The 18,101-nt window shown below is 38.1% G+C and overlaps 1 protein-coding gene across 1 annotated transcript; it reads right to left on the minus strand.

Annotated features, from left to right (window-relative positions):
* Nucleotides 1–242: 242 nt before the first annotated feature.
* On the minus strand, nucleotides 243–1,022 carry LOC140953163 (rhodopsin, GQ-coupled-like). The gene has a single exon (XM_073402662.1). The coding sequence runs from the start codon at nucleotides 1,020–1,022 to the stop codon at nucleotides 243–245; it is 780 nt and encodes a 259-aa protein (XP_073258763.1).
* Between the last annotated feature and the right edge of the window lie 17,079 nt (nucleotides 1,023–18,101).

An 18,101-nucleotide genomic window follows, 5' to 3' on the forward strand; every position in this document is an offset into this window, starting at 1 on the left:
TCTCTAATACTTTCATATTCTGTAAATAAATAACACCAACGATGACAATGAAGATGATGGGATATGCAGTCGATTTACTATATAATGTTATATAATACTAGTGATATATAGTATTTTATTATGAGCAAAATTTATTACAGATTATTGCAGTGAAAAAATTATTTTAACAACCGCTATTTAGAATAAAATCACAAAGATATGAACAACACAAAGACTGAATAGTTTAAAGGTGTTCTTCTCTCTTACCGCATCTCAATATCAATGTTCGGTGTCGGTTTCTTGCATATCAGTAGGCGTTTAAACTCTTGCTGGTAGCTTGAACTACGAAAAGCGTACAAAATTGGGTTAAGACATAAAGTTAACTCAAACAGAAACATTGATACGTCGTCAGGAACAGAGTATAGTTCTGAGTCATAATTTTGTTCATTATCTCCCGATGCAACAAGAATGTGGAGAACTATAGCAGGCCCATAACCGATCAATAACGCTAAACTCGCTAGGAGAAATGTCAAAACCAGTTTCTTTTTCTCCGAGTTTCCTTCTTCATCATTTTCTGAGCAAATTGTAGCAGTAAAGTAAAATCCCCTTATCAATGATCCATAGCAGAAAAACATGATTGTCGATTGCAGGATGAAAATTGAAACATACAAAAGTGTATAAATTTTGCTTCCTTCAGTCATTATATCGAATGGGCCAACACATGAAGTGCGTTCCTCGCTCCATTCTGCAAAGAAGAACTGTGGAAAGCAAATTACGACACTCGTAGTCCAAATGAAAACGATGGCCTTCTTGACGTTATCCTCGCTTAACCGCAGTTCGGTTCTGAAGGGTTTTAGCAAGGCGTGATATCTTTCTAAAGCGAGAACTGTGAGTGTAATAAAAGAAACCATAATACAAATGCCAACGATGTTAAATGCCTTGCAAGCGAATGTAGCGAATTTATGACTCACACGTCCAAGTTGATCGTCAGTAAAATTTTTACATAAAAACAACAGAATGGTAATGACATCGCTAACGGCCATGTTAGCTAAAAGGTAATTCGTTGGCGTATGCATCTGTCGTGTCTTGTGAACGATTCGGATAACCAATACATTTCCTATAAAACCAGTGGCAAAAAATAAAATGGGAAAGTAAGAAAGGAACAGATCTAGGCTATCTTCCATGCTGAAGACTGTTGTTTTCCGCCTAGTTTTTAGTCTGACTCAATAGAAATTCGAATTTAAGATTAGATTTTCTTTACCGTCCTTTAAGTAATACGAAAAAAATTCGCTCTGGTTAACCGGTTTCTTTATTGGCTTTAAAACACCTGCTTAAATTGTTTATCTTCCGTTTTAGAGTTTCAATTTACGCGCCTAAGAAAAAGGAAAAGAAAAAGCAATATTCTTAGAGTGAATTTAATAGTGTAAAATAGACTCAGTCAAAATTAGTAACGAATTATATATCCTTCAATATATGGCACTGATGTTGGAAATTGAACCTAAAAAAGGAATTAGTTTGTGATCAGAATATACAGCAAAATCATTATCAGCTTTGCGTGGTTAAACACAAGAAGACTACATGAGCCATTATGGCTAATGTTAAACATAAAAACTCGCGGGTGGTTTAAACGAGTATTGGACTAATCTTTACTTTGAACAGTTATGTTCCTATGGCTCAATTCCCCTTAAACTCTCCATGAAATTTGTCGCGCCAAATTTTTTGTCTAAACGATTGTTGTTTTAGATGAGATGTTTCCATATGGCAATTGCAAATCATGATCAAATTTCTTAAAAGTAATGTTAAACCTAAAGAATCTATACTTTTCTCACAAATTCAGATCACTTTAGCGTCTTTTGTAAATTTACTTTTCCGAATTCAGGCCGTTGTCTCAGTGAGGAAAACCCGGGAAGACCGATCCTAGAATGACGGGTCCAAGATGACCACGTACTCAACTTTATACGCATGCCTAAATGGTTTAGGCATGCGTATAAAGTTGTCCTGACGTGTAAAGTTTTATCTTAGACATCTTTTTGATTCGTTGTTACCTTGCAAGTTTGTCTGTTAGGCCTGAATGGTTGATTACAGCGAAAGCCGTAACCCATCTCCTTTTAAGAACTCTAATAATTGAAAATACCCGGTCTAAAAAGGGTTCAAATAAACAGTGTCTCAAAAAAAGTTGTTAAGTTTGTTAAGTACTAGAACAACGGCCTTCTTGGGAGACAACTAAACGTTTGCCTGCGAAGCCTTTGTCATTGGAGTATCGTCACTGTACATATAAAGAGGAGGTTTTATCAATCTACTTATCTCTCGATCTATGAAAGCAGAAGAACCTATGGTTTTCTATGATCACTTCATTTTTTTCTCTGGTTTTCTCCAAAATGCAGGGATCGTCCCAGAGTGAAGTGCACAAATAAGAACAGGAACAAACAGAAAAATCGGCATCATGATCATTTGAATATGTTATTCAGCATTGTCAAATCCTATTGTTTGTGTTGCTGCGAAGTTCTCGGACCTCAGCTTTTCTTTCGACTTCACATTGGGATTAGGGACCGGTCATTATTTATCGCCTGGGGGGGGGGGGGGGGGGGGGGGTCGGAGGATTTTGGGCTAAACACGATGAAATTTAGCCGATCCCCCCTTTAAATGTTATTTCATTGAAGTGATCCCCCCTCATAAGTCATAACCATATATAACTTTCGTGATCCCCCCCCCCGTGTCTTTGTACCCATATTCACCTTTCGACGTGTATATTTAGTGTTTTAAACGTTCATATACAGGTAGTATTTCTAACTATGATGTACTTACAGCGTAATAAAGCCGTTATCGCGCAGTCTTTTTTTAAAAGTGTCTCTTGATCCGTGTCTTTTTCTAGTCTGGATCCAGACATCTGAATTCAGTTGACATACAAGCAATCTTGCTTAAAACTGTAAAGTGCTTGAAACTGCAATCAGTGCTTGAAACTGCAAAGTTACTTTTTTTAGAGTGCCAAATAGCAGTCCGCCAAGTCCCTATCAGCAGGTCATATTTAGCGACAATTTTCAGAGGACCACACTCTAAAGTCATTTGCAGGCGATGAGTTGGCCTATTTAGAAGAAGCACATAGGCGAATCACTACACTGCACGAGGAACTTCAGTCCGCATCCAACAAGTTGACAACAGCGCATATTAACCTGTCAAAGAAGTTTCCTTTGTGCGCGAGAAAATCAACAATGTCAAGAAGAAAGAAGAAAAATAAGAGGAAGGTCCGAAAAACCAAGGACAAGCGACTCAAGCAGAGGGCACGTCATCTCTTAGGAAACTTGACCTCAATCGAGGTCGCGGGGCAAATTTTCGGTTCAATCGAAGAGAATGATAGAGTTACTCCTGTAGATAGCATCAATGCTGACTTTGCTAAGAAACTAACAAGGCGTTTGCATCTAGACCCTTTGCTATGGCTACTAGAAAAGGGTATTTTTAGCACGACCCTAGCAAAAAATCTAGAGCAAGTAGCGGCCATTTTAAGGGCACAAAGTCCAGGGTCAACCTGCCAAAGGGGACTAAATGTTGCTGTTGAATCGGATGACGAGGCTCAAGAGGCAAATGAAGTTGTTGAATGGGATGATGAGGCTCAAGATGAGGCAGATGAAGCAGTTGAATCGAATTTAGTATAGAGCTGGCACAGGACGCCCATTCCTGGAGAGGCGATAAATGGTTTATGTTTAAACAAACACGCTTTTTACAATGTTTCAGTTATCAGAAGTTTATATAGTGCACAATTTAGAATTCACCTGTCATGTTTAAAGATGAATATTAGCTAAGTCATGAGCACGTTATAAAAGGAAAAATATAAAAGCGTTAAAACAAAGCTTTCTCGATATAAATTGAAATGCACACATTCGCCAGTGTGACAGACTTCCGTTTTTTGAATAAAGTTGTGTTAGAACGAATTGAGATTGCAAATGCTATCATCTCCCAGCAGAATGGGCACATTTATGTTGTATGCTTTCAAACTGGCATTGTTCAAGCAGATTTGAGTGGTCCCCCCTCTGAATCCTTCCAAAATTTTCAGTGATCCCCCCCTTTTGGGCTCTCAGTTACGACTGATCCCCCCCTCTGTTCTCCTAAAAATCAAGTGATCTCCCCCAAAATCCTCCGACCCCCCCCCCCCCCACAGGTGATAAATAATGACCGGTCCCTTATTTCCCCCGCTAGCCTGCATGACAGGCGCTTTATGAGCCAAGCGGGGCGAACGCGATATTTCGCGAGACGAGGGAAAGAATTTTTCTCTTTCCCTCGTCTCGCGCTTCGCGCTCGTGTCGCGCTCCGCGCGAAATATCGCGTTCGCCCCGCTTGGCTCATAAAGCGCCTGTCATGCAGGCTATTCCGCGCAGGGGCCTGGCACTACCGGATTTTCCCGGACTTCTCAAAAAGTCCAGTTTCAAAATGGCGGATAGTCAGAGTAAAAACTCGAACGAAAGCATCCTTTTTGGAAGAAATATTGATCATTATTCCCTCGGAGAATCTGCCTAAGCTTAGTAAGGAAAGGATGCAGTATTTCTGCCATGCCCTGAAGATAAATTTTTCGATGAACAGGTCCGCACGAACCGAAGATGATTATAAATTTTACACAGCAAAGGATCCTCTGTTTAATTCTACCCGCATCTGTAAAGTAAAGGATCATTGGCAAGAACACGGATGTGATTGTGTACGTACCGATCGTAACTTAGGTATGCTGGAGCAAATCTCAAAAGGGCAGTATAGAAGGGCTTACCTGGATTATTTTCCGTCGCGGAAAAGAGTTAATATGCCCACGTGAAAGGTACTGAGTGTAGTGAACTTTGTGGCGTTATGTATGTTAAACCCAGTGTTCTTAAATCACAGGCAGGGAGAATAAGGGACTAGTCTAAACTCAGTGCATGCTAGCCAAAAGGTAGATGTACGTGACATTCTTGATTGTGATTACAAGGTGATTGCCCAAATTGTAAACATGCTCTTAGACCCAATAAGTTCCAAAACGGGGGCAGCTAAACAAGTGAGCCCTTGTAAGCCGTTGCCATTTGACATTTTATCAGTGAATTTATGCATGGCTTGAGTAGTGTCTAAATTACTAGAATTGCAATGTCACTGGAAGGTACAGAATCGCACACACAGGGGCCTCACAAAGAAGCTATACACAATTTATCCCTCTAAGAAAAATACTTGTGTATTGTAACATTGCTCAATGCACGAGGTCTGGTCACAGGAACCGCAGTGTTACCGGGCGAGAAATGCCACTCAAGTAAGACTGAAGTGTACTTACCTTTATCTATGTTCAGTGAGATAGCTTAAAGGGGACCATACAAGACAAATCTTATGGCATTATAATTATTATAATCTTTCAACTTATAATAATAATTATAATAATGGTAATAATATAACAAGTAAAAATAATAAGTCTTTATTGAAGGTTTTAAACAGAAGTTAAAGCATGAAAGGTAACAGTAAGTAAAGTAGGAGTTAAAACTGTCTTTGACTAGAATTGCCCATATTACTATTTCACAGCCCTACATCCCTCTCTTTAACAACCAGTTGGATCGGTGTTAATCGAATATGTCCAAATCTAAATGCTCTTTTTCTGTAGCCTGTCAGTTTAAGTCAAGTTTTTAGTGTAAGCAGCAACACCCCAAACATGGGTGCAGTAAGGTCAGACACACTTTTTCCATTATATTAGTTAAGGTGGCTCGATACAGTTTTTCAGGGCCAATACCTCCCAAGTTTGAGCATAAACTACGTCTTCAAAACAAATTTTGTGAAAAAATTGACACCACAGTTGTATTAAATAAAGATGAAAATTTGTTATGATCAGGGTTGCAACGGCATCGGAGTTGTCATAGCAACGAAATGACGCTTTTACCTATTTTACTTGCAGCAGTATATCTCCACACTGGGAACTGTTCTTCGAAAATCATTCATAGGGGCTTTTCCCTCCAATAGCAGCCTTGATGTTCGTGAAGTTTAAGCGAAATCTGTAAGAGCGTTATCGAGATATTTTGGGATAAAGATTTTGTAGTTAGAAATACGGTAAAAATGGACAATCTTGGTGTTTGGCTGTTATCTGTAGAAAACAAAACGCTTTTGACATGCAATTTCACCTCATAGTAGTTTCAATCTTTTTCAAAGCGTGTATGATAGATCATGGGAGATAGCTCCAGCCGATTGCAAGAAAGAAGGATTTGATTAGTGTGTATCGAAGCGCTCTTGTTAGCGGTTTTTGAACATTTTGGTCTACTTTAAGCAATTAGTGAATAATTTTTAAACCGCTCGATAGATTTTTTTAAAAATTTAACATTCTTGCCCTACAATATATCAATAATCTTGAAACTAAATGGTTATATAAAAGGAAGGTTAATCTCAAAAATATTAAATTTTTAAAAAAATCTATCAAGCGGTTTAAAAATTATTCGCTAATTTGTTAAAGAAGACCAAAATGTTTACAAAATGGCTAACAAGAGCACTTCGATACATACTAATCAAACCTTTCTAGCAATCGGCTGGAGCTATCTCATGATCTATCATACACGCTTTTAATAAGATTGAAACTACCATGAGGTGAAATTGCATGTCAAAAGCACTTCATTTTCTACAGATAACAGCCAAACAACAATATTGTCCGTGTTTTACTGTGTTTCTAACAATAAAAACTTTATCCTAAAATATCTCGATAACGCTCTTACAGATTTCGCTTAAACTTCACAAACATCGAGGCTGCTATTGGAGGAAGAAGCTCTCGTGAATGATTTTAGAAGAACAGTTCCCAGTGCGGAGATATACTGCTGCAAGTAAAATAGGTAATAGCGTCTTTTTGTCGCTATGACAACTCCAATGCCATTGCAACAATGATCATAACAAATTTTCATCTTTATCTAAAACAACTTTGGTGTCAATTTTTCCAAAACTTTGTTTATGGCGACGTAGTTAATGCTCAAACTTGGGAGGTGTTGACCCTGAAAAACTGTATCGAGCCACCTTAACACACTTTGAGGGTGTGCATATGATTTAGAGCTCTTTCCATCGGATCATTGAACCGGATATCCCATTTGGTAGGACTGTCCTAAAGTTTCACTCCTAGGAGCTCAGGATATAACACACAGTTAATGTTAATAATTTGTTCAGGAAGAGGAAGGTTATTCTTCCTCTAATGACAAGTTAATTGGTCTTACTATAAGCTTAATCAAATTTAGCCTCCTAAATAGATGTTCCTTTGACTTGTCACACAATCCTCCTTAACGTAGTTCATAGAGCAGGAATGAGTGATGGTCCCCTAAGAACATCTGCACAAGAGGCTACAACAAATTCTCCTCTACCTAGGCTTCAGTATTTTCCACCTCATCAGAGTTATCAGTAACACTAGGCCCAACAAGTGTACTACATGTATTGTCACCTACATATTTATTCATTGGGAAGTGGGTCATATCATTAACCATGATGGTAAAAAGTACAGTCCCTTGAACGGTGCCCTGGGGCACACTTCGATAGATAGACAGGAAAAGAGTACTGACTTCTTCAATGTCTTATAAAATAGCAGGTTAAAATACAATTGTTCCTCTCCTTTGCATCACAAGGAAAGTTTTCAAAATCTTATTTGCTTTGTAGTGAGCAGAATCAGGTTAAAAAATTATAAGATGTAAGACTTAATGCACCTATCAATGTAAACCCCATGGGGGGGGGGGGGGGGAGTGCCGGCAAGGGGTGGGGATTTGACAAATTTTAAAATTTTTCGATCAAATTCCCCAGGGTGGGAAACGAAAGGTCAATCAAAAGTGTCAAAAAAGCCCCCACCCCAGGGGAAAAAATCTAAACAAACAATGCTATAATACTATATAAAACGAATAAAAGAACATTTCAAACACGTTGTTACTACTTTTATTTACGGTTAACGGAAGCTCCATTAAATTACTCGTTGTAATTAAGTATTTTCTCTCTCCACTAGCATCTCTTATCTTGAACAACAAAATCACTCCAGGAAGATTGACCGTGCTATATAATATTAATAAAACTTAAAATGCTTTATAACATCTGCTCAACATGTCGGAACAGGTCGGATCAGTGACCCATAAAAAATCCTCTGACTTTCATTGTGGAATTCGATTTCAATCGAGTTTTACAATCAGATGGGAACTTGAAGATAAAAACTTTCTCAAAATAGACATTATCTGTTTAAATGACAGTTTAAAGTATCGGATTATGGCGATTAAAACAAATGAAAACTTCATACCTTTCTCCAACAGCGTGACTTTCAGGAAGCCTCGAGGGACGGACTTGGTAACTGCTTCTTAATTGATACCAGGCTTCTGTCGGTCAAAGTTAAATGTCCCGACCCCGAAGTCGCTTAGCCTGCGTCGCAGACGCTCTAAACCTTCTATATAGACTATACAAATGGTTTAGACGAGTGCGTGGGCCGGCTGCAACGCAGGCTAGGGGTCGCTTCGCACGATCAAAAGCCCGATAGCGGGGATAGTCCCAGGCATCAAATCCCCTCCCCTTGCCCGCACTCCCCCCCCCCCCCCCACGGGATTTACATTGATAGGTGCATAATAGGTCCAGTTATTTAAACGGAAGTTAAGCCAGTGTTTATCAAAACCGCGTTCTAAGTCATTTTTAGTTTTCCGAACGCTTTTATATAAACACCATTTATCGTGAACAGTTTTATGAAAGCATATGGAGTAGACTAGAAAAGCATTTGTCCTCTTAAAATAACCCAAAATGGACGAGATCTCGAAGTCCAAATATTTCAGAAACCGCGGTCTAAGTTAGACTTCGTTTAAATAATCGACCCTTAGTTTCCGGTGTAATCTCGCACGTAACTGCTCTTGTTGGCAGTCGGCCTGCATAGAAAACACAAGAAAAATGTAGGGAGAAAGAAGGAGAAGGGCATGTAAGCGTGCGAGTCTCCTAACTTCGCCCTGCTTCTTCCTTGATAATTGAACTGCTCTGTTTGGGGGTTCTTGTGGAACTGGTATAATATATCTTTGATGTGGTAGGCTCTCTCAATTTCGGTCAGCCCTTCTGCCTTACAAAACAACCTAACTCTAGTTAGGTTCTATAATCTGTTCTATAATCTGTGGAATAAGACTTGTAATGTAAGGATTTGAATGTTTATTTAAGTAAAATTCATATTGTGTTCTATACAGTTGGACCCGGCCTCTATGAACGTCCACCCGTCTACAACGCCCCCCCTCCCCGCCCTTACTTTTTGTACCAGTACGTTCTTTCATGTTTGAAATAGCCTCTCTACAAAAGTCACTACCCTTCAACCGGCACTTGAATTTGTTCTCAAGGTGGCTGTCGAGGAAGGCAAAGATGTATTTTGTTTAGGAGCTAGGGTACTTTACGTATGCAAAGGAGTGTAAATCAAGACAACTGGGATAGATTTTTCTGATTCTTTTATTGTATTTCTCAACATTGGCCAAAAATAATTAGTATGTGCTGCTCTTCTTCCACTAATTCACGCCACTTTAAATTTCGCCCTGGGTGTCGCAAAAAAGACAGCAGGTCTTCTTTCTCGGTGCAGATCACAATCACGATAGTCAATCGCTTTTCGTTCACTGAGTTCATGAAGGAAACCCGAGACGGGTTTTAATTTTTCATTGTTAATGTCCTTTGTTCTTCGTCGCTTTTAATTTTGTCTAATGTTTGCCTCTTCATCACTACATCTTGATTATTCTTTAACTCTCTTCGACGTATTTGAAAAGACCGAAGCTGCAAGTAACAAGTTAAAGAATTCTGTTAATTACAACATCGTGAAGCTCCATATTTCAATACTGGAAGCAGTTACTAACATAAGCGTTTGCCAGGTTTTTGGTTTTCTACCTTGACCAAGGTGCAGTTTGGAGTCTCTTAACGAAATCAAGCTCAAAGCCAGTCACGGTAGTTCTTTTGAAGGTATCAGTTTACGGTCTTCCAGGGGGATCAAAGGTTGCCTGCATTCATGAGCAAGAGAATGTGTAAAGAAGGGCACAGCCTTAGTTGGTTGCCATTCTTGACTGGGGATATTATATAAGATTTTCACTATTTCTTATAATGACTCTTTTGATGTTAAAAAATCAGAAAAAAAATAGATCAGTATTCCTCGGAACTATTACGTTAAGTTCTGGATTTCGAAATTCCCACATTAATCTTCAGTCTCCCTTAAAATGAACAGCTAAACTTGATAAAAAGATTGTGCTCAAAAGAACGCGACAAGTTTGCGATACAATTAGAATTTCTACAATTATTATCGTTGAGTTATATTTTTCCAACTCATTGACCAGTTTTTCCTAAATGTTTTTATAACTGTAAGTAATTACTAACCTTTTGAACGGATCTCCTAAGTCCGACTCGATTGGGAAAAAAACATTTGCTTGGACAAAATATACCAGTCGAAAGTACAACGACAAAAATCAAACAATAAATCTTGTCGTTCATCATGTTTGACTACCTGGAATAGGAACAGATTTTGATTTCAGTTACTTTAAGGAACGACACTTACTTAAGTGTCGAGGGCACCCAACGGGAAATTTTGAGAAAAAGACCTAAAAACAACAACAAAGCGTGAATAAAGTTTTCTGAGACTATTTTAAGCATTTTTGGAGATTGCTGGAAAAAAATTATCTGTTCCTCACTCCCAGCAAGACTGATGGAAGAGTTCCCAGCCAGCAAACTTACAACCTCCAACCCGACTTACTGGGAAGTTTCATAGGGCACAATTCAGATCTTGAGTGGTAAGTAACCCATACAAGTAACCCGTAGCAGCTATTCTAGACTTCAAATCCCCTCTGACACCCTGAATTATCTTTTTCCCAGCAACACTTTCCTTCCAAGGACTATTATTTCTTCCACATTTCCCAGCTAGCAAAAATGTGCCTGAAGAACAGATATTTTGAGGAACAGATCCATTGGGTGCCCCTGAAGTGTCGAAGGAAAAGAAGAGAAACTGGATTCAAGGAGAGTGTCATCCGACATTTAAGGGAAAACTATACTATTTATAATTTGCGGTTTATGTTTATGGCTAAAGCTTATAAGTAGACTGTTGCAATTTATTTATTTATTTTTTTTTGAAATTTCTTAAAGGTTCATCGTCACTTTTCAAGTTTCCAAGAAAAAAATGTATGATTTCATACTCTCTGTTTTTATTTGAGGATTTCTGAATGAAAAGTGTAAAGATGGAGGAGGCAGATTTGGATACCGCGTTAATAAGAATAAATGTTGAAATTCCCGTGAATAAAAGCTTCTGCCAATACAAACCACCTCGGGGTTTTCAGAGCTGTTCAAAAACCGGAGGTGAATGTTAGACCCTGTTAATATACAGCGCGCGCCTTGGCGCCAACGTTTATACGAGCTTTGGTTACCTGTTCTTTTTCGTTTTGGTAATAAATAACTCTGATAAAGACGGTGGAAATTTTGGGCTTAAAAACCTGTGAAACATGTTTCGAAAGGAAGATAAGAAACGTTTACCGTAAATGATCTAATAAACGACCACTCTCAAATAAACGCGTCTTATACTAAAATGTTGTTCCCTTTGAGAATTACTCTAGAATACTAGGGAATAGCAAAAAGGGGCAAAATCATTCAATTTATTTATTTTCTTGCTTGAGTAACAAGGGTTTGAGTATTGTGTATTGTCCAAAGTTAAGTTCAAAGTAATGATGGACTGATGATGACAACACAGCTGTGACTAGTTAACGAGGATTCTGAAAAGGAAGTTAAGATTTGAAAGAACGATGTGGACCTCCAGACGGTCCAGACGTGTCAAATCTAGTGATATTTTCGCTTAGAGAATGTTACAAAAATGAATTTTAACGCCTCCCTCTTTTAAACGCCTCCTATCTATTAAATGCCCCCTCTTGGGCCCCTAAAATTAAATACACGCCCCGGGCGTCAACTAGATCATTTACGGTACGTTCCCCATTTTACAGAAAACTTTGAGGCTGTTTACATGGAGGGAGGAAGATCTTAGCTCCAGGAAGATCGTAGAGGGCGGATCATCCTAGCGCCATATGTTTTCTGTATTTGTTTCAAAGGGTCATTTTGTACTTGTCCCTAGTGGTTGAATCTTCCTAAAATTTCTTCCTAGCTGAGAGGCATATAGGAAGATCCTAGAACTAGGAAGATCCTATCACCACGTAAACTGGAAACTAGGAAGATCCTAGTACCAGGGGCTTACTAGGGTAACCAATCAAAAATGGTGGCGGGTCGTTCAGTGGCTGGTCACGGCAATAAAGGCCGACCATTTCCTTTGGCGTTACCGAGAGCTGATTATTTGAGAGAATTTACCCTGAATTTTAGACGATTGATTACTTCGAGTCGTTTTTACTGCCTCAGTTACGGAGGGAGTAAAACCGACTCGAAGTAATCGTCTGAAATTCAGGCTAGTGATAATTCTGCTGAAAAGTGGTTATTAACGCCTGTAAAGAGAGTAGAACGACCCAAATTGCATTTTTGTTTTGTCTAGCGGTAACAGTTAAAAGTCCTTCACTACTCCTTCTCTACTTAAATCAATCAATTTATTCAAAGTCATTGCGTGGGATTGAGGTTATCAAACGCATGACAAAAAATAAAATTAAAAAGTGAAATGAGATTAAAAAAAAAGTAACAGTAATAATTACAATATTAAGAATTACTAAGTACTTACATACATGAGAATACTAAAATTGTAAGAAATCTAGCTAGAATCAAAACTTTATGATTGACAGTAACTACAAAAACAGCCATTTCCTAGAATTTTAATAGAAGATCAATATAGACTCTAAATGTTTTTGAAATGAACTTAAGTTGTGTGACTGTTTAACGTATATGTGGGTAGCTTGTTCCATAGATGAGCGACCTTATAAGAAAAAGAATTATGGTAGTACAGATTGGTATGGGAGACCAGAACAAGATTGCAACCTCCTTCCCTTAAGTTATAATGTGAGACATGGAACGCAAAGAAATTAGAAATGTAGCGGGGCCCATTTCCCTTAATACATTTATATAATGATGAAAGTGATTACTCATATCTTCTAAATCTCAAATAGTTCGATTCATTCCTGCTATGGACAATAACACAGACCGAAATTTGTGCGTGTAAACCCAAAGAAAAGTTGTCCCGCCTTTTAGGATCTTCCTGTTACTACTGTAGGATCTTCCTTAGGGACGGACCATTAGAAAACTTATGGGGGGTGGCGGGCGAAGTACAAAAAAAAATACTCGCGCAAGGGAAAATTAAATGAAAAAAAATTCATGCACACCAATTAATCCTAAAAAATATTCATGCTATGGCCTAAAAAAAAGCCTCCAAGGAATTTGATAACGAAAAAAAATTCCTGCGGCTCGAAAATTCCCCTCCCCCTCCCATAACTTTTTTAAAGGTCCGTCCCTTAACAGAGCAGGTGGGGCCGGTGGTAGATTAAAGGGGCTGTGTCACGGCAGTCCAGTTCAATTTGTTTAATTTTGCCAGTTACCCGCCCTCAATCGCTACGGAACTTAAAGTAAGAAAAGAAATTACTTGTAAATGACACAAGCAGAGATTCGAGACAAACAAATTTGTCTTCTGAACATTATTTTTGAAGTTGTAAACGGCAGAGATCAACTTTGAAAAACTGTTAGGCTGAACAGTTTTCAAAAACTCTAATTTCAATCCGTTTCCATCTTCTTCAGTTTTGCCCATCCGTGGCATCTGTTGTATCTGTTGTGTTATTTTAACCTTCCTGTAATGTTTTAAGCGGTTATTTTCACGTTTCTCTTAATTTAAGGGGCATTTTGTAATTACATAATTTGGCTGAATTTCGTGACACAGCTCCTTTAAAACCTAACCAGAAACAAGGCGCGAAAATAAAAGGCGGGAAATTTTCGCGCCTTCCACGATGTCTCTTTATTCTGAGTGTAGATGAATGAGAAAAGTTTATATTAAATCAGCTTGACATGATTTTGGCATTTTCCTATAAAAATGGGCTCTGGAATTATGAAACAGAGTTTTGATTCCAGATAATAAGATCTCTTTTGTTCTTTTTTAGCGACTGGAACGGAATAATCTCACTGCGGCAGCAACGGTTAGATGGAGACCGGCAGACAAGTTTGAAAACAGAAGCTGTCGATTGAACTTGAAACTTTGATGTTTTTTGGAAAGTTAGGCACTTTCACAGAGCTAAAAGACTTAAGGTAAGGTTTTGAAATGTTTATTCAGTTGTGTCTTGTTGTTTTTTACATACCCTGTCGTTCTATCGCTGCTTGGTTTGCTAGATGCATTTTATATTTTTAATTTGTTTTTCTCGTCAAATTCTAAGCCGACGTAATAGAAATGTTAGAAGAAACTATAAGCTTAAAACTGGAGTGATGAAGATTGTTTCACTTAGTTTTTTCTTCGTTCTGCGTTTGGAGAAGAAACCTCTCTGCATCTATTCAACTCCGCAATTGTCAAACTTTTTCGGTACTAAAAGCCCTTCATTAATTTGCAACACGGCGAACGAGATACTCGGAAGACTAATAAACGTAAAGGACCTTTTAAAACTTTGCTTCATATAAACAGGATGTGTGTAATAGAATATTCTATCTTCTAGTTTTTAAGAAGTACATTAATGTTAGGAATCATGCATTCGACGTTCCGATGTTTTTATAGTTATTTTACTAGTAATTTGTAGAGGTCAAACAAATGTGTGAAAGTGGATTTAAATGCAACTGCACCTTTCGTAACAAACGTAAAGGGCAGTAATTTAGGCTAGTGTTAACATTCAGTCACGTTAATTTATAGTGCACACTAGAAAAACGCAGGAGTTGAACTTAAAAGTTTAAAGTAAAATTAGGGAAACTTTTCTGTCTAAGAAGCCCGTTTGCAAAGACGATGTTTCGAGCCTGCTCGAATTTATGATGCGATTTATCGACGATTTTCTGCACAAGAGTCACCAAATTCCCAGCATATTTACAGGGGCAATTTTTATAGTCCGTTTTCTTTCAATTCACATATTATCAGTATTTAATTGTTTTTTTCCTGTATAGCGATACTGTAAACATTTAACACAGTGTTAATGGATACCGGCCTTCGGTAAACTTGTTTTTCTTATAGTGAAATGATTGAACTTCCTTTTTGGCGTAAACTCAGAAACTGAAAGGATTCCGTGGGATTAAGAACACACCCATTTCTTTTGATTTTAAAAGTTTTGTTAAGATGCGATGACCCGAAAAAGCTGTACGAACAATGGCCAACATCACTCTATTTTCACAGCTTTACCCAGTCCTGTCAGACAGACTTTTTGTCTTAACCTTCAAAGTGGACATTCTTTGAACACGCGAAACGATCTGCTTGATTAGCATAAAGTAATTATTAAAGAAACCGCAAAACTGCAACTAGATCTCGCCCCTTTTGATAGAAGTAAAAGGGCGAGTGAGACCCCGCAGTTTTGTCCTCACCATTCAGAACACCTTTATTCCCGATAAACATAATTTTCTTTTCAGTTGTTAAAAAAGCAACCCTTCTGGGTATTATTGCCACAATATGGGCCTTTGTGTCTCAAAAACCCCGCCGTCATCTTTTACATATATTCCTGTTTCTCTGAAGCTGTCTAACATCTATCCACTGAGGTTTTCTAAACCTTCCCGCCGAAAATTTTGCTCAGTCAGTGAGGGTTCATTTCAAGAATATTCCATATTAAAAAGAAAAACCCCTTTGCTTACCTGAATGATCTATTGGATTTTTATTCCTGCTTGTCAGGGAAAAAGACCAACAGATCAAATGAATATTGTTGTTGCCGGCTGAAGAAAACTGATTGCTTGTGTGGCCGTTATTTTTATAGGTTTATGTGTTATGCTACCTGAAAGTATGGCTTCTCAAAACCTTAGGACAGTTTTAGATAGCTCTGTGAAGTAGTTTGTGCCAAGAACCTCCGGCATACACATCTTTTTAGACATGCGCTGTCCATTCTTTCGATCCACTTCCGTTTCCACGTTTTCTGATTCCGCGCAGACTTCACTTCTTCCTTTCCTCATTGTTGTATCTAAACTATCTCAACATCGTTCGCTTCTCGTTGTGGGTTCCGGTAGTAGGCCCCAGTCTGGACGCAAATAACTCGCGCCAAAATGACATCACTTGATGCGATTTTCTACAAGGGAAACAAGTCGAGCTCCCGGTTTCTCGCTCACTTTGCCACCGGAAACATAAATTTCTAGCTCAAGCTTTGCGCTCGAGAAAAATTTTGAACCCGACGTTTGGGGAAGTCTATGCTGTATCTTACCATAGGGAGTGGGATAGACGAAAAAGGTCAATTTTTAAAAAGAAAGACGGCCATCTTAAAACATAACGCAGGTTTTTAAAATTATTTTAAGAAAAAAAACTTTATTTACAGTCTTATTCGCTCTTCTGATCCGCGACGTACATTCACCTCATTTGTGATATTAGTGTTCATTTTATCTGCATATTGAAGACATATAGAAAAGTCATGTAAAGAGGCCAATTTGAAAACCAGAAATTTACAACTTTGGGGGCACAGTAAATGTTTTCTTACAAACCCAGTGACGTTTTTTTTATGAAACAGAGAGGTGATATAGCTTAAAGACGTTAGTTCAAAAAGTATAACTTCCTTTCCGCTCTGTAAAGCAGGGGGAGTTTGCGACAGAAGTGTCTTTCACAAACAAAACTTTACCAAGTCGTTCACCTCTTTTCAGTGGGTAAGCTAAAACCTAAGGAATTTTATTGAATTAAATGATAAGTGGTAGGCCCTACCCCAGCGGTTTATAGTGTGGTTCAAACTTTGAAAGTCAGCTAGTGACTTGGAGCAATTACATAACTTAAGAAGAGACTATAGGATCTTCTTCTACATTTCTTCTCTAGTCTTCCTTTTTTTGCTCTTTAATTTGCATTGTTGTATTCTTGTGTTCGTTTGTAAAATGCGAAAAAAGGAAACGGATTCGTTCGTTATTGTATATTATTTGCCACAGAAAGCTCTACAATATAAGTGAACAGTAGCATTGGAATTGCGGTCTCACCATTTCTCTAATGCTCTCCTTGAAAACCCTAAAAAGGAACTCGCGTAGCTTTTATGTCCAGTTCAATTTTTAGAAGACATCTTAAACAACATCGACTGCTATTTGAGCTATTAGTATCTCCACCGAAAAGTTGCATTCAGTTGCTTTTATGGGTAGAAAGTCTTTATCATCCTTTTTCGATAGTACGTAGAAACAATATCATCGTTAATACGACGGTTGATATTTTTTGTTTAATTTTTTTTTTCCACACCGCAGAACTTTCCAACTTTCGTATCCCTCGAATTTCCGCACGCTTTACTGAACATGCGTACACGAAAAATAAAAGGATCGTCCCGGCCTAAACCCGATAAGGGCGCCCCTAGCTCTTCTTTCTTTACAGTCTAAAATAGTAAAGATATCACAAGAAAACCTCACTCTTTTCCCGCACGCATATTCTTTGAAACATCATAACCACCATTGTTACTCAATAGAGGATCGGAGACGAGCTTGTTCTACGTTAACCTGCTTTAACTGAATGACCAGTCCTGTTGCTGTCGGGCGGTGGAGACGAGTTGTCACACTAACTGGAAATCTGTGGTAATTAAGTGGAACGAGCAAGACAGTTTATGGTTTAACCTCAGTTTTCACTTGTCGCAGAATTTTTAACATGACGATTTAGGCAATTTGTTTCCTCCCATTTTTGAAAAGAATGTTAAATAAGCGCTTATTTGAGGAAAGACGGTGAAATGAATGACTTGTGCGGTAAAAATTTCCTTATCAAAAGAGCAGTCAACAGCTGAAAAATAAGCAAATACTAATCGTTTAATATGCAGCATAGATATTTCCGTGAATCCTTACAAGGACTGATAAAATTTTCAATTATGTTAAGCCTATATGAGATTTTTAAAAGTAAATAACATTCAACGTTTGTATCTCTCAGTTCTTATGAGACTTGCACTGTTGTTTCCAGGTTCTCCTTCTTGCTCATAGAGAAAATTATAGACATGTTTGAAATTCTTTATAGTTTAAGGTATTCTTCCTTGTCAATCCCTTCTGCCGCTGTTCTGTCTTGTTAGCTATCACTCTTTACATCATTTTCTCTTTGTTTAAATTCTCTTGCAAATGCTTGACTCTTCCAAAGCTGTAAAGACAAAATGTCATTAGTCAACGACTTGCCCTCTATTGTTAATTCT

Source organism: Porites lutea, chromosome 11 (assembly GCF_958299795.1).
Source record: "Porites lutea chromosome 11, jaPorLute2.1, whole genome shotgun sequence".
Classification (NCBI taxonomy): Eukaryota; Metazoa; Cnidaria; class Anthozoa; order Scleractinia; family Poritidae; genus Porites; species Porites lutea.

Excerpts from the sequence above, each read along its gene's own strand:
- LOC140953163 (XM_073402662.1), bottom strand. The coding sequence starts at position 1,022 with ATGGCCGTTAGCGATGTCATTACCATTCTGTTGTTTTTATGTAAAAAT.